The sequence below is a fragment of the Ooceraea biroi genome, chromosome 11 (genome assembly GCF_003672135.1).
Source record: "Ooceraea biroi isolate clonal line C1 chromosome 11, Obir_v5.4, whole genome shotgun sequence".
Classification (NCBI taxonomy): domain Eukaryota; kingdom Metazoa; phylum Arthropoda; class Insecta; order Hymenoptera; family Formicidae; genus Ooceraea; species Ooceraea biroi.
In genome coordinates this window covers 3,421,168-3,446,368 of record NC_039516.1, presented here as the reverse complement: position 1 = coordinate 3,446,368, position 25,201 = coordinate 3,421,168, and the positions used below count along the sequence as shown (strand labels likewise).

The window sequence follows — 25,201 nt, the reverse complement described above, 5'->3', positions numbered from 1 at the left end:
CCCCCCCCTAAGCGCGCGCTCGCGAGCGTAAGAACAAAAAACTGTGTCGGTATTGAGAATCCGCATGTCTCGTATGTACGGTATAATGGGTCAGTGGTTCTTATGTGTAAATTAAATATTGTAAAATATGAAGAATTGTACGTCACGAGTCAATTTGTGAGCTTTACGTGTCACACGAGAAGCTTACCGTTTAAATTAAATTTTCTATCGAAAGGCAGAAGCGTAAGTAAAATTAAAACCGGAAATCCGCGGAAGACGCAATTCGAGAAACGAGAGAACCAACGAACCATTATCGACAGCCTACATTCACCTTTCTCTCACACAGTTTTAAGAATCTCACTAGGTGAAACACACGAAGATCGATCGCTGAATCTCGAATCACTGCACACATCGTGTTGCTTGTCGGGCGGAAGTACTCGACGAGCAAACCGGGCGTACGCGAGAAGTGCAAAGAGAGAGAAAGAGAGAAGAGTGAATCCGAAGGCTGCGATAAATAGGTTAGACGGTCGCGGTCAATGGGTCGCGTACTTTTTAAAGTCCCGCTTTCGTAGAGAGAGGGGGGGGGGGAGGAAAGTGCGATGGAAAGATCACTCTTTCTCTCTTTCTCGCGCTTTTTTTTCCTTCTCCGAATCTCTCGCTCTTGAGGGTAGAATCTCTTTTTCGGCGACACCTACATCGTCGCGATGCGCACACACAAGAAAAGAGTGAATTTCGGAAATACGCACGATGTCGACCGCATAGTCGGCACGGTTCGAGAGCGACACAGGAATCCCGCTTCCGATCGCGCCACGCACGCAGAAGCTCGCGGCAACGTCCGCTCGTACCAGGCGGCGCTTGTGGTTTCCGTTTGATTCTCTTTTCTAAAATGGTCGTCTGGATCCTACATCTGCGTCCTTGGCACACGGTACCACTCGTTTTAATTTCCTACTCCTCCCCTTTTTCCGGAATAACTTAAATCTTTTCCGTAACAACAGATTTCTCCTCGTAATAAAATTTAATCGCTATCGTCACACCGACTCATCCGATCCGAGTCCTCTTGTTATCGGGCCGAGGCTCGACCTATATCTTGCGATTGGAAACGAAACGACGAGTCAGCCTCTGGAAGAGCCACTCGGGCGCGTGCATCGACTCGAACTTCGTTAAACGAGCTGCGTCGGACCTCTCGTCTTCTTGGATCCTTCCGGAGCGAAAAATCTAGGGAACTCGCGCTTTCCCTTTGAACGTTCGAACGCGAGTCCTCGAACGTTCAAAAGGAAAAATTCGATTTTACTGTCCCGCTGGCTTTCCGTCGATGAACGGTGATAAGAGCAGAGGGCACGCGACGGCCGTCCGAGAACGTCGGGCACCGGACGGACGTCTACGAGTCGAGACCGCCGCGAAACGCGACCGAACCCGTGGGCGAGCTGCGGCGAACGAGGATGCGCTAGAACGCGCGGCCCGCATCGCACTCTCGGTTTCCTCCCCACTATTCGGCGCGATGGGTCGCATCCGGTGGTGACGATGGCGCGCACCCGCGGAGCGCCGCTGCCCGCTGCGATTGGCAGGCGCCGTTGCTACTCGAGTCGCGATTGGTCCGCGTGCGCACCGACGGCTTGCCCGCGTTCCGTCTCTCTCTTTGATTTCTTTCTCTCCGTTGCTCGCCCGCTCTCCCTCTCTCTTTCCTTTCCACGCACGCACACGCACGCACACTGATATACGCAGGCGCACGTATACGTAACATCCTTTCCATCATCGACGGCTACGTAGGCGCGCGTACATCGTCACGTACGTGCGTGAAGATGGATTCACTCTCGCCAGCGCACGATTCCATGACGACAGCCGAACAGGAACTGCTGGCAGCGCGCGCGGAACCCGCTACTTATGCCCCGGGTGGGAAGAAACGGCGGGGCCGAGCCGCGTGGGCCACCTTTAGGCTCCAACTATCGCGGCCCCGAAGAGCCAATCGCCGCAGTACGTCGCGATGCGGCTGACACCGGAAGATTCGTATATACCTGACTACGTGAACACCGCACCGTAGACGATTCCACGTGGTGCAATTAAAATTAGGGAATAATGCGAGACACTATGCAACTTTCTGCGAAAACGGAGTCTCTATCGATTTTTCTATTATCTCATATGTTCGTGAATAAACGCTACATTCGGTATATAATAATATGAAATTGATATTAATCTTATGCGTATAATTCAACAAAATTGAAATATTTTACATGAAAAGATTTTAGTTCGTCAGTCTTTTTGCGCGCAAATTTAATTGCAGCATTTTTTCATGATTATATAATAAAAAGTAACAATTTTTCGTATTCTGATATAAAAATTCATTGTCTTACTATTGCGCTATTTCTATCTATATACAATTAAAATAGGAGAAGTTAGAAACTGCTGTGTTAGCTATTTGTTTTTTCCTTTTTGTGTGTGCTGTCAAACTACCGCGAAACACTACCATTTACGGTAAAGGCGGCAGCCGAACCTTTGACCCATTTTTCTATCGATCTCGCTTGGTTCCGCATCTAGGGCGTCTCGATGGTCCCGGTCCTCCCGGCCGTCGAGATTTCCGCCACTCCCTGGACGATCCTTGTGCTAACCTCGCGCTCTATCATGTCTGTACTTAGCAACATCCCATTCCAACAATTAGTAAATAAATAAATGACACCAGTGTCAGTAACGTCCGTAATAAATAATAATTATTAAAAATTTATGACACTTTATCCAAGTCTATTTCTCAAGACTTAAAACTTAACTACATTGAAGATGCGGATGATAAAATTACAATGTACGTGATAAAAATACATAGTATCGGAATAACTTGGATACCCTATATCACTACCTGCGATGCGACACTTGCGGATTAATTGCCAGACAGCAGAAAAATCCAAGAGACATCGCAAAGATGCGTGAAAGACGTAAAGACGTTCTTTCGACAGCTTTGCGATGTCTTTTTAGATTTTTCTGCTGTCCGGGTTGCATCATGCGGAATTTAGGTTTTCGTTATCAGTCGTGTTTCGACAATGCGCGTTTCACCGGGGCGGCGAAAAGAAAAGAATGCTTCATTATCGTTGCATTACATAACGTTCGACAATCATTGAGCATCGAATCAATGATGATCAAGTTTGATTAAAATGTGAGCGATATAAATCGAAAACTGCCGCTTATTTTTGCATCATACAGTCATTAGATAACTTACAAAATTTATATACGTGCATGTATGAGAGATTTATGTGTGTGTATATAAATTTAAAATATATTCACACATTCGCGGCTTTAAATATATGCGTGTGTCACGAGATAAAATTTCACAAAACTTGCGGGGAACAAATAAAGCTTTTGTACATGCAAACATGATGCATGATAATTAATTGCGTGTCGTTAACCAGATACGTTAAGCACGGTATTGATGCGACCGTAGAAAGAGTTAAACGTGAGGTCGTCTGGTCGCAATAGCGTTCAGTCGATTAACCAGTGCGCCATGACGCGGCGCGGGGAAGACCCGGAGGAGAGGAGAAGGGAAGGGTCAGGCCGCTCCGTAAAACGTCGGGACACTCGGCACGCCGGCCGTCCTATTTCTGCTCTCGGGAAAGTTCGTGCGCCGGGGCGATCGCGCACGAAGCGACGGAGATATAAGTAGGTCGTTCGTAGCCGCACGTGTCGTCCTTGACTCACATAGAGCGGCGCGCAGGCGCTCGCCGTTGCCGCATTGCTGGTCGCTAGGGCTCTTTCTTTGTTCGCCTTTGCGGTCATGTGTGTGCGTGTGTGCTCGTGCTTGAATCTGGGCATTTGTGTGCGCGCGCGCTCGCAGACGGGAGCTTCTCGTTGCTTGATGGATGCGCGTGCGCGTACGCATACAGGGTGTCTCGGGAGAACGTTCGGCGCAGTGAAAGCTGCCGCCTTCTTTTGAGCCGCTCTGTATTCGACGGATTCGATCGAACGCTCGTAAGAAATTCACGGAAAGGTCCATTCCGAGACTCGTAACGCCGCCGGATCTTTTCGTAGATTCCATTTTTATCCACGAAGTATTTGTTTTCCTCTTTCCGTCTTCCTTCTTTTGAAGTCTCGTTAAAATTTCGCTTTTTATAATTCTTTTGCGTAATTTACGCATAATGAATTCTCGCGCGCGTGCGCGCGCGAATGCACGTGGACGATAATCGACGGAAAGAGAAAGGTTATCGGAGGGGAACAGAGTTTTATTTCCTCTTCCTCGGGAGAAGGCGGACTGATATACCGGGCTATGTATGATATAATGCGTCATGGACACGATGGAGAGTTATGCATGCTCTTCATGTGTTCAAGCATTTATAGCTCATGAACTATTGGTTACTCGATATTATTGCGGAAAAGTTAGCCATAATTGGGTCTATAAGATAGATTAGACGCGGCCTTTAAATTTTGCGGCATTCTACAGTCAAGACTTTGCGAGGGCAATTCACTATGGTTGTCAAGGACACTCGTATCACGAAGACCTGGGTACGGAGTCAGTAGTCTGGGTTGGCTTTGGCATTACAGCGTTAGTATTGATCGCAGCAGGAACTCAAAGGGGAGGCCACCACGTTGGGCTATTCGAACCCCAATTGGATCGCCCTACCTCGTGTAGCAGACAACCGTGTAGAAGAGAACGTAAGCGCGCGGCCTATTTCTTAATACATCGTACACGCAGAAAGAGAGATGCAGAGAAAGGGAGAAATGGGATGTCTATATATGTGTGACATGTGAAATATTCAAAAAAGAGAAAGTTTTAAGAGAATAAAAAAACAGCTTTCATATTTTTTGACGTATGATAATAGCATGAAGTTTTTATTTTATTTTTAATTCGGTAAACGAGCTGACAAGAATGTACGTTAACTTGAAGTCATTATCGATATTAAAAACTAGATGTTATGTAGTAAAATTGCATACGTGCAATCAATTAATAACTACATATTAATAAATTGTTTGGGCGTATTATGATACGTCGATACGGACTTTGTATAGCCGTTAATCAAGCAAGGGGGAGCCATGCAACCAGCCACGACGACCATGAATCTCACGATTTATAGCGTTCACTTCCTAGACAAACAGGTGCGCATAAACACCGTGGGAATTTTATGAATCGTGATCAGGAACTGAATTAAAATAGTTGATTGCTTTTTGGTATAATCTATTTACGAATTTACGAAAATATTTTCGTCGTAATTGTTAATACTGGTTTTATGTAACATCGAATAAAATTGAGAGAGATGTTCTGCATATAAATAATATTCGTGCGGATATTATTCTAGAATATATACACAAAAAGAATGAAAGCTGGATTAATCTCAAACGAGGAAATATCAGCATAAATTTGAATAAACGAAAGTTGGTAAATGGAATAAAAATAAACAAAAAAAGAGTGATTTTTAAAGTCTAAAGAGTGACTTTTGAAGCCATGTACCTCAAAAGGCGAACTGATGGCAGGTGGGTAGTAATTTTCTCTGCAGGATGTTTTTCGATGCGCGAAGGATAGCGCACAATGAAGATAAATCTCCAGCTATGCCGCTAATTATGCAACACGTATATTACGTCCCGCGATTCGATCTCTGTATTCAACTCAATTGCCCGTTTCTCCTTGATATTTCTCTCCTTGGTGCTGTACAGTTCCTCTCCTATCTTCGGATCATTGCAAATTTACGTGCGTATCTTATTCTCTCTGCTCCACCGTTAAAAATACCGATGAAATTATTAAACCCGGGACTTTATTTATCAATTTCCAATTACATACTGAGGATGCGAGACTAATTTGTGTCATTAAATATTTCACGTAATCTTATTACAATTTGTCAAATTTATTTTCAAAGTTATCAAATCTTATATAATTATCAAATTATTATGACTCATAAAATTATTCGTACAGCAAATTGGATTTTGTCTCGTCGAAAATCGTAACCATTACGATTTCATACTTTGGCACGCGGTTGCCCGCATGGCGACGTTCTTCAGATAAGCACGTTCTTATCTACATGCGTGCTTACGTAAGCAACAACTCGTATAAACCCTCGCTCAACTCCACCGCTCCTCTCTGCTGCCTTATCCCTTCCTTTCGCTCCGTATTCTTTCGTTCCTTATCGGCAACGTGTTCTTCCTCGCGGAATGCTGTAATCGGAATGCCCGACTCGCAATGTCGTCGCGATTTCGCAACGCAAGATATTTCTCAAATCCATTCCAAATCGACGGGTTTTTTATCTACAAATCGTTTGACCGAATCGATCAAATTCTTGTTTTAAGATTAAAGTATGTATAAGTATAACATTTTATGCAGTACATACAAAGATAATTCTCTCTTCTTAATTATCATTTTCTTTGACAATTTTTTCATACAGAGAACGAATTAATTATTTCTGAAAGCAAGTGTACCTAATTAATTTTGCTCGATATCTCGTTCAATTTGCATAGAAAATACGCGTCTTTCCGCGCCTATGTGCCTTCGTACAACGTACCTACCACGTGTCCTACCTCGCGTGACTAAGGTACTTGGAGCACGTGGCCCCCCACTTTCTTGAACTCAGATACAAGCGTAAGAGAAATAGAGGAAATTTAGAGAGTGCGAAAGAAACGAAAAAGAAAAGTAGCAATGGCGAAAAAATCGATCCAATGAAGAAAGAATAGTGACAAATAAAAAGTACGCGGTAATACGAGAAGGATGGAAGAAATATGGTAAGGAGAGGGGGTAAATAGAAAAAGAGAGAGTGATGAATAGATAAAGCAAGAGTGGAATCGATGTTGGTGAGAATAGAGAGGTCGACGGGATCGTGACAAGGAGAGAAGCAAGGAATGGAGGGGTCAGAATTGAAAGTGACAGAAGAGAAGGGAGAGAAATAGAAAGAAACGGGGCTATAGAATGGGCGAACGGTAGAAACAGTGAAAAGAGACATGTTTAGGAATCATGGTGGGACCGGGGGAAAACGAGAAAGAGAAAGAAAGAAGAGGGAGCAACGGTGAGAAGACGAAAGAAAATGAAGGGAGGGGGCCAAGCTCCTAGTGGGGTCGATAGTTGGCCAAGTTGCTGAGAGGGCCGGTTGTGTAACAAAGGAGTGAACCGAATAACGAGAATCCCTGGGGTGCACTCATCGGCTTCCCCGAATGAGATGATAACTCCTCATGATAAATTCATTATTAATATAATCAAACTATAAATACGTGCGTAACTCGAGAAGGACCAATCTGTAAATCTAATCTTGAATTTCTGATAGCATGTCATCAATCGTTTCATCCCTCGATTCTTTAGCAAGTAGATTATAATGCTTGTTTATAAGAACCGATCTATCCTTGAAAGATCGTCACAGAAAATCGATTAGAGTATCAAGTGTTGTAATATCCAAGTATTATGTTCAAAATTTTCACAAGACCAATGCTGGGTAATCAGCCAGATACACTTGATGCTGATGTGAGATAAATAGGTATGACTAGTTCCTATTAATAGCAAACTGTTTATACGATTTTGGTACGCGCAGCCAAAGTATATTGAATTAAGCATCTCCCATGTAGTAAATTATATTCTGAATTATTATGGACATAACAAAAATTATCTTTTTTATTTTATTACAGAGAAACATATTGAATGCAGCTGCGAATACAGAATTTTATTTTTAAGCATCGGCATGTAGTAATTTTTTTTCCACGGTATATTCAGTAATCAACTTGTATATTAATACACACACGTATATTCCAAGTTAAAATTATGAAGAACAAACAATATAAATTATTTTCTAGTATGTCGATGTATGCAGTGCGTGTACAATAACTATTATCATTAATGTTATGATAAACATAGCAACAAGGGAAACATTATCGAACAGTCCGCTGGACTACATTACTGTATTTGAAGTTCCCCTAAAGACCTGCTAGCTTCTCTATGATGTTGCTGTGATATAAATACATTTATTTTTCTACATGTCGACAAAGAAGTTTCAGCAGAAATGAATGAGTATGCCCGCGGGATGATGAGAGCGAAGGGAATCAAATAAAATCTGGTAAAAGGGGCATCGACCTTTCGGCACGTGTCCCACGCCACATGCTACATTCGATGAACCAAACAGTCGCAGCTTTTCTAGGGTATCAGCAACTTCACCAATAAAAATCTGAAATAACGCCGCGACTGATCGACCCGTACTGTCAAGGTGAGCGAACAATCTATTTCTCGGAAGCTACAGTTTTCATTTAATCGAAAAGCCAACCATTATAAGCGTTACTCAGGTTGTCATTATCGTCATTAATCGTTTCTCATGTTTGACAGCTCGTATCCTACCGTTTCGTTTTCCCTCATCCCATCAATGTGTGCGAAGACGAGGACGCGATGACTGTGACGAGCCTGCGGAGTATTGATCAAACGGTATTCTAGCCTCGCGTCTCTATATCGCGTCGGGGCACAACACAATGCACCAGAGCAAGAAGACGGATGACAAAGAATTCGAAGGGCGTTACATGTGTGGCAAGCAAGGCCGAATAAACGGAATTACAGGTGAAATGGTTTTCAATTGCAAAACTTTTCCCTTTCATGCAGCATATTTATAAATTCAATAATTAGTCTGATCCGATAAAACGCTAATAAAATATCATCGGAATATCGGAATGCGATTTCAGCTTAATTTTATATCGTGCTATAATATCCACTGACCTTAATTTTTTGCCTTTCCAGAATTTATTGTTTGTTCCTTCCCTCTTTCTCCTCTTCCTTGCTTATCTAGATACAACTATTACACCCGAGACTGCGTAATTAATCAATCTACACGACGCGTTTATATCCGCTACATTATATCGTGAAGCAATATGACAGCGCAGGACGACGTAAGGCAACCGCGAGTGATGGCGCGATAGTTTGTCTCTGTCGGCGGCGCCGTGCTCTAGAATCGCTCTAGATCTCCGGTGGAGGAATGGTAGGAGGAGAGGAGCAGTGAGGGAGAGTGAAGTCAGCAGTACCAGCTCAATACGAGCTCTGACCCATTTGGCAGTGGTCCCGAAACCAGCAGCGGAGCTTTATCCGCTATATAGATGAGAAACCCATATTTCGCATTTCCCAGTGGAATAATAGAGACTTCCGTACTGAAGTGACATCACACACACAATTCAATTATGCTCCTTTCTCTAAAAGAAACGTATGAATTCCACATATCTCTCAATATGTTCTAAAATGATGATTGGAGCTGTACGCTGAAGTTGGGTACCTCTAAGATTATTAATTAGGCATCCATTCTGTCTGAATTGCTTGATCACTAGTTTTGCTACATCTAACAGAAATCAGTAAAGATGATTTTGGAGATTGTTTTCAGAAACAGATTTATACTCAAATTCACTTATAGCTACACTACCGTTCCAGAAAAGGTTTATTAATCTATTGACTTGGTTAATGACCAGTTACGTTGATGTCTAGATGCTTCCTTTGTGCTCTAGCTTGCGCTATCTTCTGCCAAAACTAGATCACGCGTATCTTTTAGTAAATGTGTCAACCGCCCCAGCGCGGGATCAATACTTGCGCCCTGGTTTCACCTTTCCCCCCCATCACCCTTCTTCACCCACGATCCACAGATCCACACCCCTCACCTCACCCCTCACCCGTGTCATCTCCCTCTCTTATCAAGCGACTTGTTTTAAAGCGGTTGCTCTTATCTTTTTGTCTGGCGCTTGTCGTTAACCGCGTTTGCTATTGTCTTAATGTTCGCAAGCAACTCGGATGTTCACAGTCTGCGATGGAAGAAACGCGGTGGAGAGGAGAGAGAGAGGGTTTCAGGAGAATCGTAATGCCTGGCTGAATTGAACGATCCAAAGATACGTATGACATGAATAAGACATGCCTCTCTCGCAAATATCCTGCCATTATATACATACATACGTGTATGTAGATGAAAATGGAATTACAATGCATAATGTCTTTCCTTTTAAAATTTTAGAAAAATCGAAATGCACATATTTTTTTCATTCGCAGTTTCTATGGACTCCACGACTTCACTGACAATGAGTGTATAATTATTATATTAATACGTGCTTTATGACAACATATGGACGTTTTTAAGCAAACTTTGGTAAATGTACTTTGTATCGGCGTCGTTCGATTTGCGCGAGCGTTGTCTCAATTTGTCCCGCTAGTGATGAAATCAAGACAGCCTTCTAACTTGTATCCAAAACGTAAAACAAATAACCATAGCGGTGGAGGAATATCGAATATTTCGAAAGAAGTAGCGTAAATTCGTGGAAGGGACGCTTGACTGTGCGCATGCTCGCGCATTCACGCATATATATTTCATAATTACTATTATTTCGTAAGGAGCAACAAACATTGTGGTTTTCACTTTCCAGCCGTGATTTAAAAGTCAATTGCGTCAACGTAACGTAGCCCTATGATATTAATTATAATTAGAGTTTCTTTTTCTGCTCAGATTTTACATCGCTATTATCGTCAAGATAAGAAAAGAAATGTAACAGAAATGCAAAAGTATCAGCGTACTGATGCGAGAGGAAAACAAGCGTACGGAGTTCTATTTATAGACGTTTGAAGATGTTGAAAGAAAGAAAAGCAGACCATATAGGTCGAAAGAAGTATAGCTGAGAGAAGTGAATCTTCAAGCAGGGTCGGGTCGACGAGGAAAGCTTGACCCAATGACCTGAAACTGCGCATGCCAGATAGTTTACGAAGTGTGACCTGGATCGAAGTAAGTGCGCTGGAAATTCGACTGGAATTGGATTTCTTCCACGAGCGCCGACATTAACTGTTTCTCCATTAGCTTAGTTCGTCGGCGGAAGTGGTGAGAACGAATTGTCGTGCGGCAGGAAGAGCTATTATGCGTCACGGATATGACGTAACGCATTTTTTCGTAAATCCGTTTCACGGACTGTTGTTTGATAATCCAATTTGTTCTTTCTGTTCGTTCGCATTGTCTACCCGCAATGTATCATTAACTTACGCACGCAGTGCGTTGTATTTAGCTCGATTTTCCAAGTTGACGACAGACAACTGCACACATGCGTCTTATTCGTCCACTTTTACCGTCGAGCAAACGGAAGAAACCCTGAAACGGGTCGATGACCCGACTGATGCATGACTTTCGATCTTACTTCACTCGATTCGCCCTTTGATCTTAATCGCCAAGATTATATTCTCGTTTATATTGTGAGATCCAGAATGTTCCGTTCGCGAGACGCCAGTAGACGATTTCGCACAGATATAGATGATAAATTATTATGGAAATGTTCTCAAATAAGTATCTCTCTTTTTATTTTTAAAATATTTTCAGAGATAATAATTTATAAGTAGCGCTCGCCGGAATAATCGTTCGCGATATGTTTTATGGATTGTGTGTATTTTATACATGTAATATAACGATACAAAAGTAGCTCGCGAATGAAAAGAATTCATAACTCCAGACTAAAATTAATCTGCTGAGCGATTCTTTTTGGCACGCGCTCATGTATAACGTGCATACGATACTTTCAGCCTTGAATGTCGTGACTTTCGCTGACTAATTGGGAATTTAGTTGATCGCGTTGCTCGCATCTCGTATGCGGTTAATTTATTGCTCCCAAATAATATATAAATCGGTTTCTATAGAAACCTATATAGACCTATATATATATAGGTGATCTCTGGTTTCTACATAGATGGTCTCTGGCTTAAATACTCACGCGTAGCACAATTCAGCTCGTCTATGCTTCCAACGGTCGATTCCTCGATTACGTAAGACGCTCTTATTGGACACTCGCAGGTGCGTAGGAGCGGACGTCGTTACCACATTTGAAAGTGACGGTGGCCTTTCCCAGAGAATTGTCTTAATTAAACTCGTTATATTGACTTTATGCGTCATGATTATAAAATTTGTGGAACTTGTTTTGTGAAATTCAATAAATTCGCGGGCGACAATTAAGCGACGAGAAATATATAGAAAAATATACAAATTTTATTTAAAAAATATTTAAATTACGATATTTTTATAGTTCCAGTGTTTTATTTCAGGCTTTTAACTGTACTCATTGTGTTTAATGTTTTATTTCATTAGGTTACACTTTAGTCTCCAATTACTAGAGTGTGAAAATATCTTCTGCTACTACATGTTTTAAAGACCTTTTTTCTAAAATTGTAGCAAGAGAAAGAGTAGAGAGAGTAATGTTTAAGATTTAACTACATAAGGATCCGAATATTTTACAAGTTCACAGGAAAAAAGACAAATCGCTGTAACATGCAGTATACCTACATGTGGAAACGCTTTCTCATATATTGGCGATCGTTTTAAGGCGCACACGTTCGGTTCGAAAGTTTGGTGAGGGGAACAGGCCGAGATAGAGCTAGGCAAAAGGGGACTAGAAGAGAGCCCCGGGTCGACGACCCCCGCACGTGGAGCTGTTCGGAAGTAGGCCACGCCGTGACATCACGCTAATACAAGATGGCCGCCACCGCCGGGAAACCGGCGCATTCTCACAAGTATGCCTCGTGCACGTTCCTCCGAATAGGCTTGCCACCGCGGCTACGTCGGCGCCTCGCTCTTGCGTTCGGTCTAAATGGTCGCGGGCGCGCGGAACCACTCGCGCGAACTTGACGTTTATACGTGATGAATTACTGCGCACAATCCGACGCGCTCGTGCGTTTTCGCGCAACATGGCGGTTTATCATTGGCGATCTACCGGTCGGAGCATGCCTTTATGCGAATTTTACGGCTGCTTCGCGCGATGCCAGCGGCAAGGCGAATCGACCAAGCTGGAGTTGCGGGTCTTGCGTTCGCAAGCGCTTGTCTGTTCAGAATCAGTTGCGAATGAAGTTGGCAACAAGGCAAACGAAGTCTCTTTCAATCTACTTACTTTCACCGTATTTAAAATTGTGTAGAGGACACTGCACAGATACATCGAAATTTTGATTTGCTTTATCGCGGAATGTGTTCGTAAGAAGACTAAGTACGCTTTTCTAGTCGTTCGACGATGTGCGTAATCGTTATTCTCCGTGATTCCCTTTCGCGACTTTCGCGTGGAGGCAAGGCGCGTCGCGCGCGAATACTCGTGTTGCATATTGGCACGTTGCGAACTGAATGTGCAGATTGCATACATGGTGTCCAGAAACTATTATTCACTCACGAATTCTTATTTTCTTTTGCACAAATAAGTGTTTTCCTCGAGCGATATAAAACCAAAGTTAAAAAATATTTTAATTATTCATGAGCGCGTGACTCTGACTCAATTTGAATTCCGAAATCAATTCATATGGCTTAATGGCCGGGAAAGAAATATTTGTTTAATTCTGAGAAAAACTGAAAATGAGGAATGCGACTAAAATTCTTAATAGTTTTAGTTTTCACAAAATGATGTCTCAATTCCTGAAATGTCGATTAATATCGATTTCTCTCATTAATAACGAGTGACATACCGATTGTTTAAGACAAATGATTAATTTCGAGTTTGAGTTGAATACATATTATTGTAAAATGCAAATCAATCCTAATTCTAATCAACTCCTAATCAACAAATACGTTGGCTCGCTTTCAGACTAAAAAGTGAGGCAAGAATTCAAATCCCAACTACAAATCTCACCTAAGATAATTTCTTGATATTTCAATATATAATATTTTTCGGTACACCCCGTAGAGATGCGTGCGGTACATGCAAAATTGCGGGTGTGTTCTTTATTCGGCACGCGTGCACGCGGGAATGCTGCGACTGCGACACGTATGCGCACCGCGGGACATTGCGAGAGTGCACCAAGATTCAACAGGCATTATATTTCGGCGAGCTCTGCTGCATTACCGAAATATTGGGTTGGCCAAAAAGTAATTGCGTTTTTTTTATATAAATAAAAGGCGAATTTTTCATGGGAAACAAAAACTTTATTAAACAATATATTGTCCATTTTGTTTGATTATCTTTTGCCATTTTTCAGGCAACTTCATGATTCCGCGCTCAAAAAAGTTCTTATCTTTTTCAGCAAAAAACAATTCCAACAACGATTTGATATCCTCATCAGCAGTCAAGGTTTTACCATTCAAGGCGTTTTGCAAAGAACGAAACAAATGGTAATCTGATGGTGCCAGGTCTGGCGAATATGGTGGATGTGGTAACATCATGGTAACACATCCCATCCAAGCTGCAACAATTTTTCACGAGTGACCAAACTTGTACGTGGTCTAGCGTTATCATGGTGAAACGCAACACCTTTGCGATTCACCAATTCTCGACGTTTCTGTTTGATGGCATCATTTAATTTATCCAGTTGACGACAGTATACGTCTGAATTAATGGTTTGATTCCTTGCAAGCAGCTCAAAATACACAGTCTCACCAGACTGACAGCATAATCTTTCTTTGGTGAATATCTGCTTTTCAAGTGCTTCGAGCAGGTTCATCACGATCTTTTTCGTTTGACGTTGTTGTAGACGATCGATTTTTCGTCGCCTGTTATCATACGTTTCAAAAATCGATCATTTTCCTCACGTTTCAAAAGAGAATCGCAGATGTCAATACGCTTAGTGAGATGAATTTCTTTCAGCTCATGTGCTACCCAAATATCGAGCTTACTAATGTCGTCTTAAATGGTCGTTTTAAATGGTTTTCAACACTCGATTTCGATATGTTAAGATTCTCAGCAATCTCTCGTGTCGTTAAACGCCGATTCGAATCGATCAGTGCCTTTATTTTGTCATCATCAATTTCGATTGGCCTTCCTGAGCGTGGTGCATCTTTCACGTTAAAATCTGCAGATCGAAATTTAGTAAACCAATTTTGACACTGCCGCAGTTTTAAAGCATCTTCGCCATATACATCAGATAACTTTTTATGAGCTTGCACAGCGTTTTTCCCTTTTCGGAAGTAACAAAACAAAATATGACGAAAATGTTCTTTTTGATTTTCCATTTTGAAATCGACGGCAAACAAACAATTGTTAACGAAATCGTGTACTTTCTTTTTCTAAAACAAGCTTGAACTGTGAGTTGTTAACCTACATAATGAATTTGCGGTTTAGAATGAAGTTAGTTACATTTCAAGATATGTATGTCCATCTATTGGAAAAAAACGCAATTACTTTTTGGCCAACCCAATACATATATGCACTAATCGCGTCTGCGTCCTAATTACTATCTTGCAACTTGCGCGTTTAATCCGTCTCTAAACATTTGCCCGCGAGCGATTGCGTTTTGGCGAACATGGAAATTATTCTAATTGTCGCCCGTGCTGACTACTGTAATTAGATAGATTAATCCTGATAAGAGCGCACGTGTACGTATTTCTGACCAAGAGCAATCAACAATACTTTCCATGGAAATATAGCATAGTTATAATGTTAATGTTAAATATCACGCGATAGGTCATATAGTTCTGGTTAACGAAAGGGACAGGTAGGCGAATCGTGAGTAACAGGTAGCGGAAGTACGTTACTGTCGAAAGAGACTGCAATTACGCGTAACGATAGCGCTTATGTAATCTGTATTTAAGCTGAGCAGCGGTCGGCGACGTTGCGGGAACTCAAAGGAAATGGCACCTTTTGTTGTTGCATAGTTTTTTCAGAGTAGGTGGCATTGAGGTTGCGTAACGCCCTTCATATACTTCCTAGCAAAGCAATTATATAGCAACGTTACACCGTGCGATTAATACGATGCACAACATTATTAGTAGCGACTCAAAATTAGATAAGACATAACTTTTGTCATTAACTCGTCGATGGACTATTTCCTTAAGAATTCAGTTTTTATTATATATTTTATTAATTTTTGTTGTACTACGACATCATTTAGCTTGTGAACTAAGTTTTAACGATTAAGTTATAAAATTATTACATATTGAATGTTTATGAATAATCCTTGTTAAAATAATTAGTTGAATTATCAATAAATTATCACGTAATAATATCAAATTTTGTATCGAATAAGCGAGCGAACATATAGATTCAATTTTAATATTTAAAATAGATTTTGACATTAACAATTTTATGTAAACTAAAAGTAAAATTTTAATAATTTACCTTTTGAAGATACTTGTGAAAGAATGTACGAACAGTTTTATGATTTTCTCGCTCAGTGGTAGCACAAATCAAGTTTGCAGTTCATTTTCGTGATGGATGCAGATCACAGATGGCGTGGACGATTCATCTTCAGATGTTGTACGGATCAGTTCATTGGTTACGGAGTATCTAAAGATAAATTAAAGACAGCTTAAATATAAGATCCGACTACCGACTATAGAGCTAATAAAGGCATGGATACCATCTGCTGTTAATAGGAAAGCTGTGGCGCGCTGTTCAAATTCAGTTTTATAATCGAAACAAAAATGAGCTAAAAATTGAAGAAAATTTAGAAAAAGTATTAAGAAAGTAATATATGACATTTTACCAAAAATTGCATCTAAAAATAAAGAATCCGCTAAGTCTTAAACAATTTTAACGAATGAAATCATACATATATGTTTTATATTTTTACGTCATTAATATTTTGTTCGTCAAAGAATACTCTATATACCGAAATACTAATATATTCTAATCCATAAAGGTGCTAATTAATGAAAAAGCTGGACAAAAACTTAAATTTCTGAACCATACTACACGTGAACAATTTAAAACAAAATAGTATGTATGTATAACATATGTGTGTAATGTGTATATGCACATAGCTAAAACATTCCTTAAAATGGAAATAAATAAAACAATTTTAGATATATTAATGTGCGAAAAAGAGAACGAAAGAGTGAGAAGCAGCAAGAGCGAGCGAGCGAAAAGTTCAGATGGCGGTACTAATATAGTGACTGACTTTAGGCACGTGCCCCCCCCCCCCCCATTTCGTAGTACGCAAAATTAGGCGAGTCGCGCCGGTTGCGCTACTTGTACTGTGGCCCAATCATGTGAATAGCAGTCTCGTTGGCGATATGCCGGTGGCAAAGTAACGTGGCCGCCATTTTATGTGTACCGAGTGCTACACAATCATTGATCTCGGTTTCTTTGCTTCTTTAATGGGTGATATTTTTGCGTCTCGCTGAGATGACGCAGTTTCTGCCGCCGAATTTGTTGGCGTTATTTGCGCCACGTGATCCAATACCGTATCTACCACCTGCTAACAAACTTCCGCACGAGAAGAAAAACGGGGGATACATCGGCGTCGGAGTATTCCTCAAGTACTTCGAGGTAAGGAGATGACGGTTTCACGATTGTCGCATTGGTTCAATATTCTCTCGTCGAGACATATTTTATTTGTTTGTTTACTACGTCATGTATACGTCATGTTTGACTAGACATGTTTCGAGTGTAAAAGAAACTAGCGACCTGAACATAACATACAAATTTGCAAAGTTTATTTTCACGCTCTCAAGATTCTCTTTTCACTGAAGCTAAATATTATTTTCCTTTTTACTTGAATAATCTTCTCGCTGTAGATACGTACATATAACTTGCTGAAAGAAATACTCGTTTATAGGACCCTAAGGATACACCACCACCTGTACGTGTAGAGACTCGAGAGGAACGTTTGGAGCGTAGAAGAAGGGAACGCGCAGAGCAAGTTGCATATAAGCTTGAACAAGAAATTGCTGTATGGGATCCAGCTGGTATTCCCAATGTTACAGCAGATCCGTTCAAAACTCTCTTTGTAGCTCGAATTGTAATTATTGCTTCATTTATCAAACAAACGTATAATTGTATAATTTGAGTATTTTAATATACATTGTCTTTTCTTATAGAATTATGATACTTCAGAATCGAAATTGAGGAGAGAATTTGAGATATACGGTACAGTAAAAAAGGTAAGTTATTAATTTAGTAAAATTAATAAACTACTAAAAATAATAATAAAATTAATATACATGCTCGGTTGAACTGTTTGCAGATCGTGGTAACACATAATACGATTAATGGCAAGCCTAGAGGATATGCCTTCATTGAGTATGAGCACGAAAGAGATATGCACTGTAAGTAGTAACGCCTCGGAAAGGTAAAAAACGAAAAAAAAGAAAGAAATTAATCGTTGTCGCGAAGCTCAGTGAGCCCCGTATAGTTTGGACTTTCATCTTAGTATCACTTCCAGCTAGATAGTGGGGGCAGGGATATAGTTAGGCTACCCATTTTCATTGGTACTTAAACGAGACGGTACCGTTTGGGGGGGTCCCCGCCATAGGCACACTCATGCAGGGATACCGTTCTGTAAATGCATAAATATGGTGAAAGCGATACGAACGAACGTACGAACGAACAAACAAACGACGTGAACGTTTATTGGCTGTCTTTGATTAATGCAGTTTTTATCTTGTTCTTGGTACAGCGTGGTGGCCGCTGCCGGCAACTAGTGCCGTTCACTATTCCATGCAAAATCCCTGAACCTGCCTGATAAGATAGGTTTGTATGTGTGGTAAGATCCAACATACAACGACGTTTGTTAGCGTCTACTTGCTTACCCTATTTACCGTGTCTGATTTTGTCGAGCGATACGCGATTTCGATCAGATTGTAACGTAGGTGTCACCTGATGACACCCGTCAGGCTCTTTATGGGGCTTTCTGAACCGTTTATTACGCATAGACATTCGAATGCCTTTTTTTTCTCTTAGAACACGTCCCGCGTTAAACACTGATTATGGATTCATGGATCTGTGGATTCTAGGATCCGTCAGATCACCGAATTGTAGAATCTATACGGGTTTCAAGATTCGCGAGTATTATCCGACAATTGTGTGATAATGAACATTCTACATCGAAATTCATTGGTGGGTGGGCTTTTAGAATGAAGGTTCAGGGACACACTCTATTCATGATTAGGTACTCGCCTGTATGGACAAACACATAGTGAACATGTAGAGCAGAGTATTGCGCACACATATTTATCATTCCATTCCACACGGACCAGAATAGTATCTTACAATCGAAACGGTAATTCTGGTTTAAAGGTAGACAGAGATTGAGAATTCGTATGTGATGAGATACGTACCCTCATATAAAATGGCATTGCATTTTTACTAATTTTAATGATCTAAAATTTTTTGAGGTAAAATGCGGTCATATGTATTACTGCACATCTACAAAACGTGCGCATTTACGAAATTTGCAGTTAGTTTGTACATTTTATTTTAAAGCTTTTATTATCAAGCGCGTTTCTAATTTTTGTTTAATTACATAAATTTTTGTAGTATTCATAAATATTAATTTATCCAATGACAAAATTGAAAAATTTTCCTCGGGAAATTTATATATACTAAATTAATCGTGAAAAGCTGTGCCATAAATGATTGCCATAGTTGAACACCTGAACATACATGCATATTTCTCAGTTTGATTGTGCGTGAAACTAGTACATTGGTAGATGTAGATATGAAACTTGCATGTACACCAAAGGATGCAAAAAGTGTGCGATAAGATCAATTTTTTGAATGCTATTATGTTTCAAGAATATCCAACCAATATATCTGCTGGAGAAAGCGATTTCAGATAATAACTCCTTGAATATATTAATTTTAGTATAAAATATTAATTTCTTAATATTCAGCATCGGTTTTTTTTCTTATTTTATAATATCGCCACTTGCGATGTCACAAATATTGTCAGATTGTGTACGATCTTTGGATTCTAATCTTAGTCCATTATGGATTCTAAATTTTTTCGATACATCCGAGAAATTTAGTCTCCAAGTGTGGATTTCAAGATTGGTTTCTCAGATTATAAGGTCGCACGATGTGCAACGTAGCAAACGAGTAAAAGGCACTTCCTCCTCCTCCAGCATTAGGAAGATATTGCCAAATTAGTGGAGCGAGTAGTGTCTCGAGGCGCCGTTAACATTACTAAATGTAACTTACTATTAGATCACCGTAACTCATATTATAAGTACATATGCAATGCGCACGGTTTGGTCGTAAGTAGAACGAAATGAAAGCGCACCAGGTAAATACAATGTAAACTTCTTCGGAGATCGAACGAACGAACATATGAAGACTGGGCATCTTCGCAATGAGTAGTGTCTCCTCGCGAGTCTCTTACGAGTTCATTTCACGATTAGACCCGTACCTCTAAGCTTTGTGTTAACTTCCGTACGTAAGTAGCCGCGGTAGGTATTTTTTGTATTTGCTATACTTTTTTGGATCTTAAACAACAAATAGATTTAAGCTGCTCCAAAGTCCCAGAGCATTTCTTGCCTCCGATCGCCGTGCAGTTGTGGCTACGGCTTGTGACACCCACGTTTTATATCATAAAATGCATTTCAGGATACGCGGTGATAAATATTTAAGCATTTCTATAGATACAATATTTTTGGGTCTCTAAAAAGATATTTATTAAAGAAATATTTGTAAAAGTAAACAGTTTTGAAGAAGAAAATCTTTTTCCAGAAAACAACTTTAATCTTATTAATTATTTTTAATAAAAATAGTAGTTGCAATGCTACTCTTTTATTAAAAATTTCCAGCTATACTTGTTTTATAAAACTAACTTCTATTTATGCTCCAACTGTCTTGGTTTCATGACGTACCTTTTTAAATGCTGAGATTTTCGTTTTATAATTTATATTAATTAAGATATTAAATATTTCTTTGCATTTTATGCGATAAAACGACACATGTCGGCAAGCGTATGTGTTGGCGATCGGCTGCAACTATTACTACCTCGCCACCTCGATATCGTCCAACATAACAATTCAATTGTTTCACAACAATTATTGGTCTGGTTGATTCTGCTGCAATAGTAGTATCGGCAATTGAGATACTTCCTCAATGTCAGCAAGTACCTTTCCTTAGGATGTTCAGCGAGAAAACATATTACTATTACTAATCTAGGATTTGCAACTCTCGCTCAACTCTAAGATTTATCGCCTTTCAAGCGACTGTTGTTTGCAGTCTATCTTATTCCGCGAAATCGCGGACAAAATTCACAATCGATTCTTTCCCTATCTTCTTCTTACGATAATAATTCCCTATTCGAACAGATATTTTGTGTATTTCTCTGAGAGAGGATCTGTGGAACCGAAAATTCTTTGAAGATGATGATATGGTACCTAATTAACAAATTGGGCTGCTTATATATTCAAGAATTTTTGGTTTTCAAGATGGACGGATTTCTCTTCGAAAACGATTTCTGCGAACACTAGGAATGCACAGATTCTCAAAACTATGGATTGTGCGAATGAGAAATCCCGCATGTTCGGATAGTACGCGAATCCGAGGATCTGTGGATTCTCATCGGCTTTTATTGAGGTTCCGTAGATCCGAGAATCATTGGATCATAGGATCTATGGATTCTAGAAGCTATTTTTTTTTATAAAGTCTGCAAGTCCTGGAATGCGTACGTTCAGAAACGTGCGGATTCGAGGATCTATAGGCTCGTAGAAATTGTGAGTCATGAGACCTCTACTTGTAAAATGATTCTCGAATCCAAATTTATAGTACATAAAGGATATCGAATCTCGAGATCGGCCGACTTCAGGACTTTAGTTCCAGGAACCTTATATTAGGTTCCTCACATTCCGCCCTACCGTCAGTCGTAGACGGTCTCGTAGCCATAATCTATAATTCAGGCGTGTGAATCTGCTGGCGAACAGTAATTTTTGATCTATCTTTTAGCTGCATATAAGCATGCGGATGGTAAGAAAATAGATGGTCGCAGAGTGTTGGTCGATGTCGAACGAGCACGAACGGTAAAGGGCTGGCTGCCCCGCAGACTCGGTGGTGGCTTGGGTGGTACTCGTAGGGGCGGTCCTGACGTTAACATTAAGCATTCGGGACGGGAAGATAACGAGAGAGAACGGGAACGATACCGCTTGGAACGAGAGAGAGAAACAACGGGACGTGGTCTTGATAGAGACAGGTAATGCCTAAAACGCGATTTAAAGTAAGAAAATGTGAGGAAACTCATTAAAATTATTATTCACCTATTTTACAGAGATCGCGATCGCTTAGATAGAGAGCGTCGCAGATCGCGCGATCGCAAACGACGTACCAGGAGCAGATCACGTGATCGTAAACGTAGACGAAGTCGTGATCGTTTACCCGATCCCGATATCGAGGAAATCGAACGACCACGTGACAGGAGGGATCGTGATCGCGATCGTGATCGGGACCGTAAACGGCGCCGGTCACGAAGTAATGATCGCGAACGCGACAGGGATCGTAAGCGAGACAAACGAGACAGGGACCGCGATCGCAGAGACAGGAAGGATCGCAATGATCGTCAGGATGAGGACACGAAAGAAATTCGAATCAAGGAGGAGCCCTTAGACGGTAAATTTAATGAGAGGACGGATTTCGGGAGCATTAGAAATAAAAAAATGGAGAAAATGAGCGTGTACTAATAGATGAAATGTTTATCTTTTAGATTATCCGGACTACAGCAATACATTCGCAACGTCGGGCTCGTACTTTACCGCAGTCAAGTACGAAGATGATAATGATCAAGAGGTGGAGGAGAAATACCGGATTCCGGAGGGTCGGCCAGATCCGCCTCCGTACAACAATTACGATTCTGTTCCAGATTATTGATCTTAGCAATATATATTTTCGTCGTGTCTCTTTTTTACGATTTTAAGATATCGTGTTGCCGCATTATCGTTGTAATATCCTTTCTACTAGTATAATGATGAATTAGCTCTTTCAGGAGCAAACCAAGCTGACAACCTCTCGATTATATATCAAATTTTGAATACAGAATAAAAATGCAACGAACGAATTGCGAAAGATTCTACAAGACTTTAAGAGATACTAAATAATTAATTTATTTAAAAAGTATGAACAATATGAGAAAGTTTCGTAGCAACTTGAATTTCAACAGAAAAACAAAAAACAGAAAAAACTCATTAAATGAAATTGATGTATTATGCCATTAGATAGACGAAAATGACTGAAATGATGTATACATTGCATCATTGCTTCTAAAAGAATTAAATAATTATATATATTGAATCATCATGAGAAATTCAAGATTTTCAAATCGACAAGATTTTGAAATTGACATAGAATATAAATATTTTGATGATATTATAATTGAGAGCATTATATTCTTGTCATTATTTTTTCTCTATCTCTTTCTTTCTTTTATTCGCAATTTTCTCGTCTTTTAGTGAATTTTCTCTAAATTAAGCTTTCTTGACAAAAATATTAAATTTATAGTAAAGAAATTCTAATGCTCTCTTCAATGAACTAAACAGCAAGTCACAGATTGTAGAAGACTGCGCGTGAAGTCTTATGCTATAAAAGATATATTTAAGAATCACAAAAAAAGAATCCGTAATAGACTCAATATTCTATTGCTAAAATGTTGCAATTTCAATTGTTTACATGTGTACATAATTATATACATATAAAATTTGGTTCTTTCATAACTGCTACATGTACATTTACATTTATGTTCGAAAATAAAGTAAACTGTGCGATTAATTTGTTTCGCGCACATGCTATTCCCGTTCCTCACCGCACATGTGGCATTTTCGAGTATTGATCTTGCGTTCCAAATTGTCGAGTCGAGTACAAAATAAATGAAGGATAATGTCAGGATAGAGAAGCAAGACGTGATCTTGATTTTATAAATTGCTCTGCAATTCTGCCAATCGATTCATATATACCAGTTTGATTGCTCGATACGCCGGGATGCCATGCAAGTGCTAACTTTCGCGCTGAACAAAACAAGCGTGCGGTCGATTGAAGTAATTTAGTGCATGAATAAAATAGCGACGGAATAACAGACATAGACCTTCCATCTTCGTAAGCAAAAATATAACTTCTAATTAGAGAAAACATTGACTATGGAATTGACATTACAGATTTTAATTTAAGTTTACGTATTTCTTATACTTATAATGTTCTGGTTTAAACGTTCTAGTTAAAAAATTAATCTCTGAGTTAATTTCTCGACTTGCTTGCTCGTTTTTAAGTTCATTATTACTCATTCGGTATTCAAGCACACCGGCACGCTAAGTTAAAGTAGCAATTAGTAATTGCAAGCGAGGATCTTTCATCATTAATTGGAACGTCGTTCTCCTCTAATTCTCGCTGCGAACTCCTTATCACGTTCACGTGACTCGCCCGCTAACTGCCCGATACGTGCATTAGCGTGATCGCCCGCCGGAAATTGCAATCTCTCCCTTCCTACTCCGTCTCTCTGTGCTGCTCTGTGCCGAAACGGCGTCCTGATCAATCGTTCATACTTTTTGGAATCAGCGACTGCAAATCACGAGCAAAGTACGTCGGCCAAGCGACTGCAACCTTTCCCTTTGATCTTTCCGATTATTCCCGACAGCAATCTTTCATCACGCGTCCTCGGTTCGATGGATCTTTCTACAGAATCAAACGTTTATGTCTTTACGAGGAAGATTTGCCGAGAGAACTCCAATCGAAGTGCACCATACTAGTGTAATAACAAGAGGATTAAAACCGAGCTCGAGGATAAACATAAAATGTATTTCGCGGGAGCACTTTTAAAGCGAAAACCCGTTTGCTTTATTAAACCGCTTTTACGGCAAACAGTAATTTTTCCGAGGACCATCTGTGTCATACGTCGACGGTTATTGGAACGTTTCGATACATCGGAAGTAATATTGGGAAACCCTGGGTATTCCTGGGGGAGCGTGCGATACTTAATATTCCGGCGGCATAGAGGATACCCATAGAGAGAGAGAGAGAGAGTGAGAGTGTAAGTTGATACAACATGTCGCGCTGACATGGTCGCACAGGCAGACGAATAGGTAGCAACGTAGTGGAACATGGCAGATGGTAGATCCGATAGATATTACGTACGCAGAATGTTTATGAAGTGCATGCTCGTGCGATCTCAATTTTCTTTAATTGGTATTTATACTACAAAATATAGCGGAGATCGATATCAAGTGATGCGGGATATTTATAACCCCTTTGTCTATATTTCTCCGGTAACTTCTTAAAAGAGCGCGTTTTGCTGCACACAATAAATAAACGAGAATTTACTCACGAGCGTGATCGTGACATCGTTCCCTCCTCTCTCTCGCCGGGCGCTCCGCTCCGCTCCGGACGTTTTCGGGTACTGCTTGCGTTACGAGCCGAAATCGGAAACGCGACGACACGCGAGTTTCCGCCGAATCGCGATTAATTATGATTCCGCGCTCGATTGGCGCGACACGAGACACCCGCGCAGCACGCGCGACGCACTTGCGACACTGCACCTCTCATTATGGTGCATTTCGATGTATTCGAGAAATTCGGCGACAACTTCATGTGGTACGTAAGACGCGAATCATTTCACGATGCGAAACACCTGTTTACGTTTATCGACATCTCGATCGTATTACCTCAATTTATTTAAATATTC

The 25,201-nt window shown here is 40.4% G+C and overlaps 1 protein-coding gene and 2 long non-coding RNA genes across 4 annotated transcripts; 2 read left to right on the top strand and 1 right to left on the bottom strand.

The window, feature by feature from the left end:
• The first annotated feature begins 2 nt into the window (after nt 1-2).
• Nucleotides 3-8,575, top strand: LOC105288179. Of its 2 annotated transcripts, XR_895569.3 has the most exons (3): nt 3-7,403; nt 7,552-8,123; nt 8,240-8,575. It is a non-coding gene; the product is annotated as an uncharacterized LOC105288179 (long non-coding RNA). The 2 variants fall into 2 exon arrangements; XR_895568.3 differs by having other exon boundaries at nt 3-8,123.
• LOC109610676 lies at nt 944-13,747 on the bottom strand. Its single transcript, XR_002192961.2, has 2 exons — nt 12,186-13,747; nt 944-11,745 (listed from the first exon to the last, which is right to left on the bottom strand). It is a non-coding gene; the product is annotated as an uncharacterized LOC109610676 (long non-coding RNA).
• A 3,042-nt stretch (nt 13,748-16,789) lies between these two features.
• On the top strand, nt 16,790-23,298 carry LOC105288177 (U1 small nuclear ribonucleoprotein 70 kDa). Its single transcript, XM_026973619.1, is given in 9 exon segments — nt 16,790-17,082; nt 17,372-17,554; nt 17,634-17,696; nt 17,780-17,861; nt 18,212-18,256; nt 18,259-18,285; nt 21,490-21,733; nt 21,809-22,146; nt 22,241-23,298. Coding segments are annotated over 9 exon segments (1,290 nt in total). The 5' UTR covers nt 16,790-16,938; the 3' UTR covers nt 22,405-23,298.
• The last annotated feature ends 1,903 nt before the right edge of the window (nt 23,299-25,201 follow it).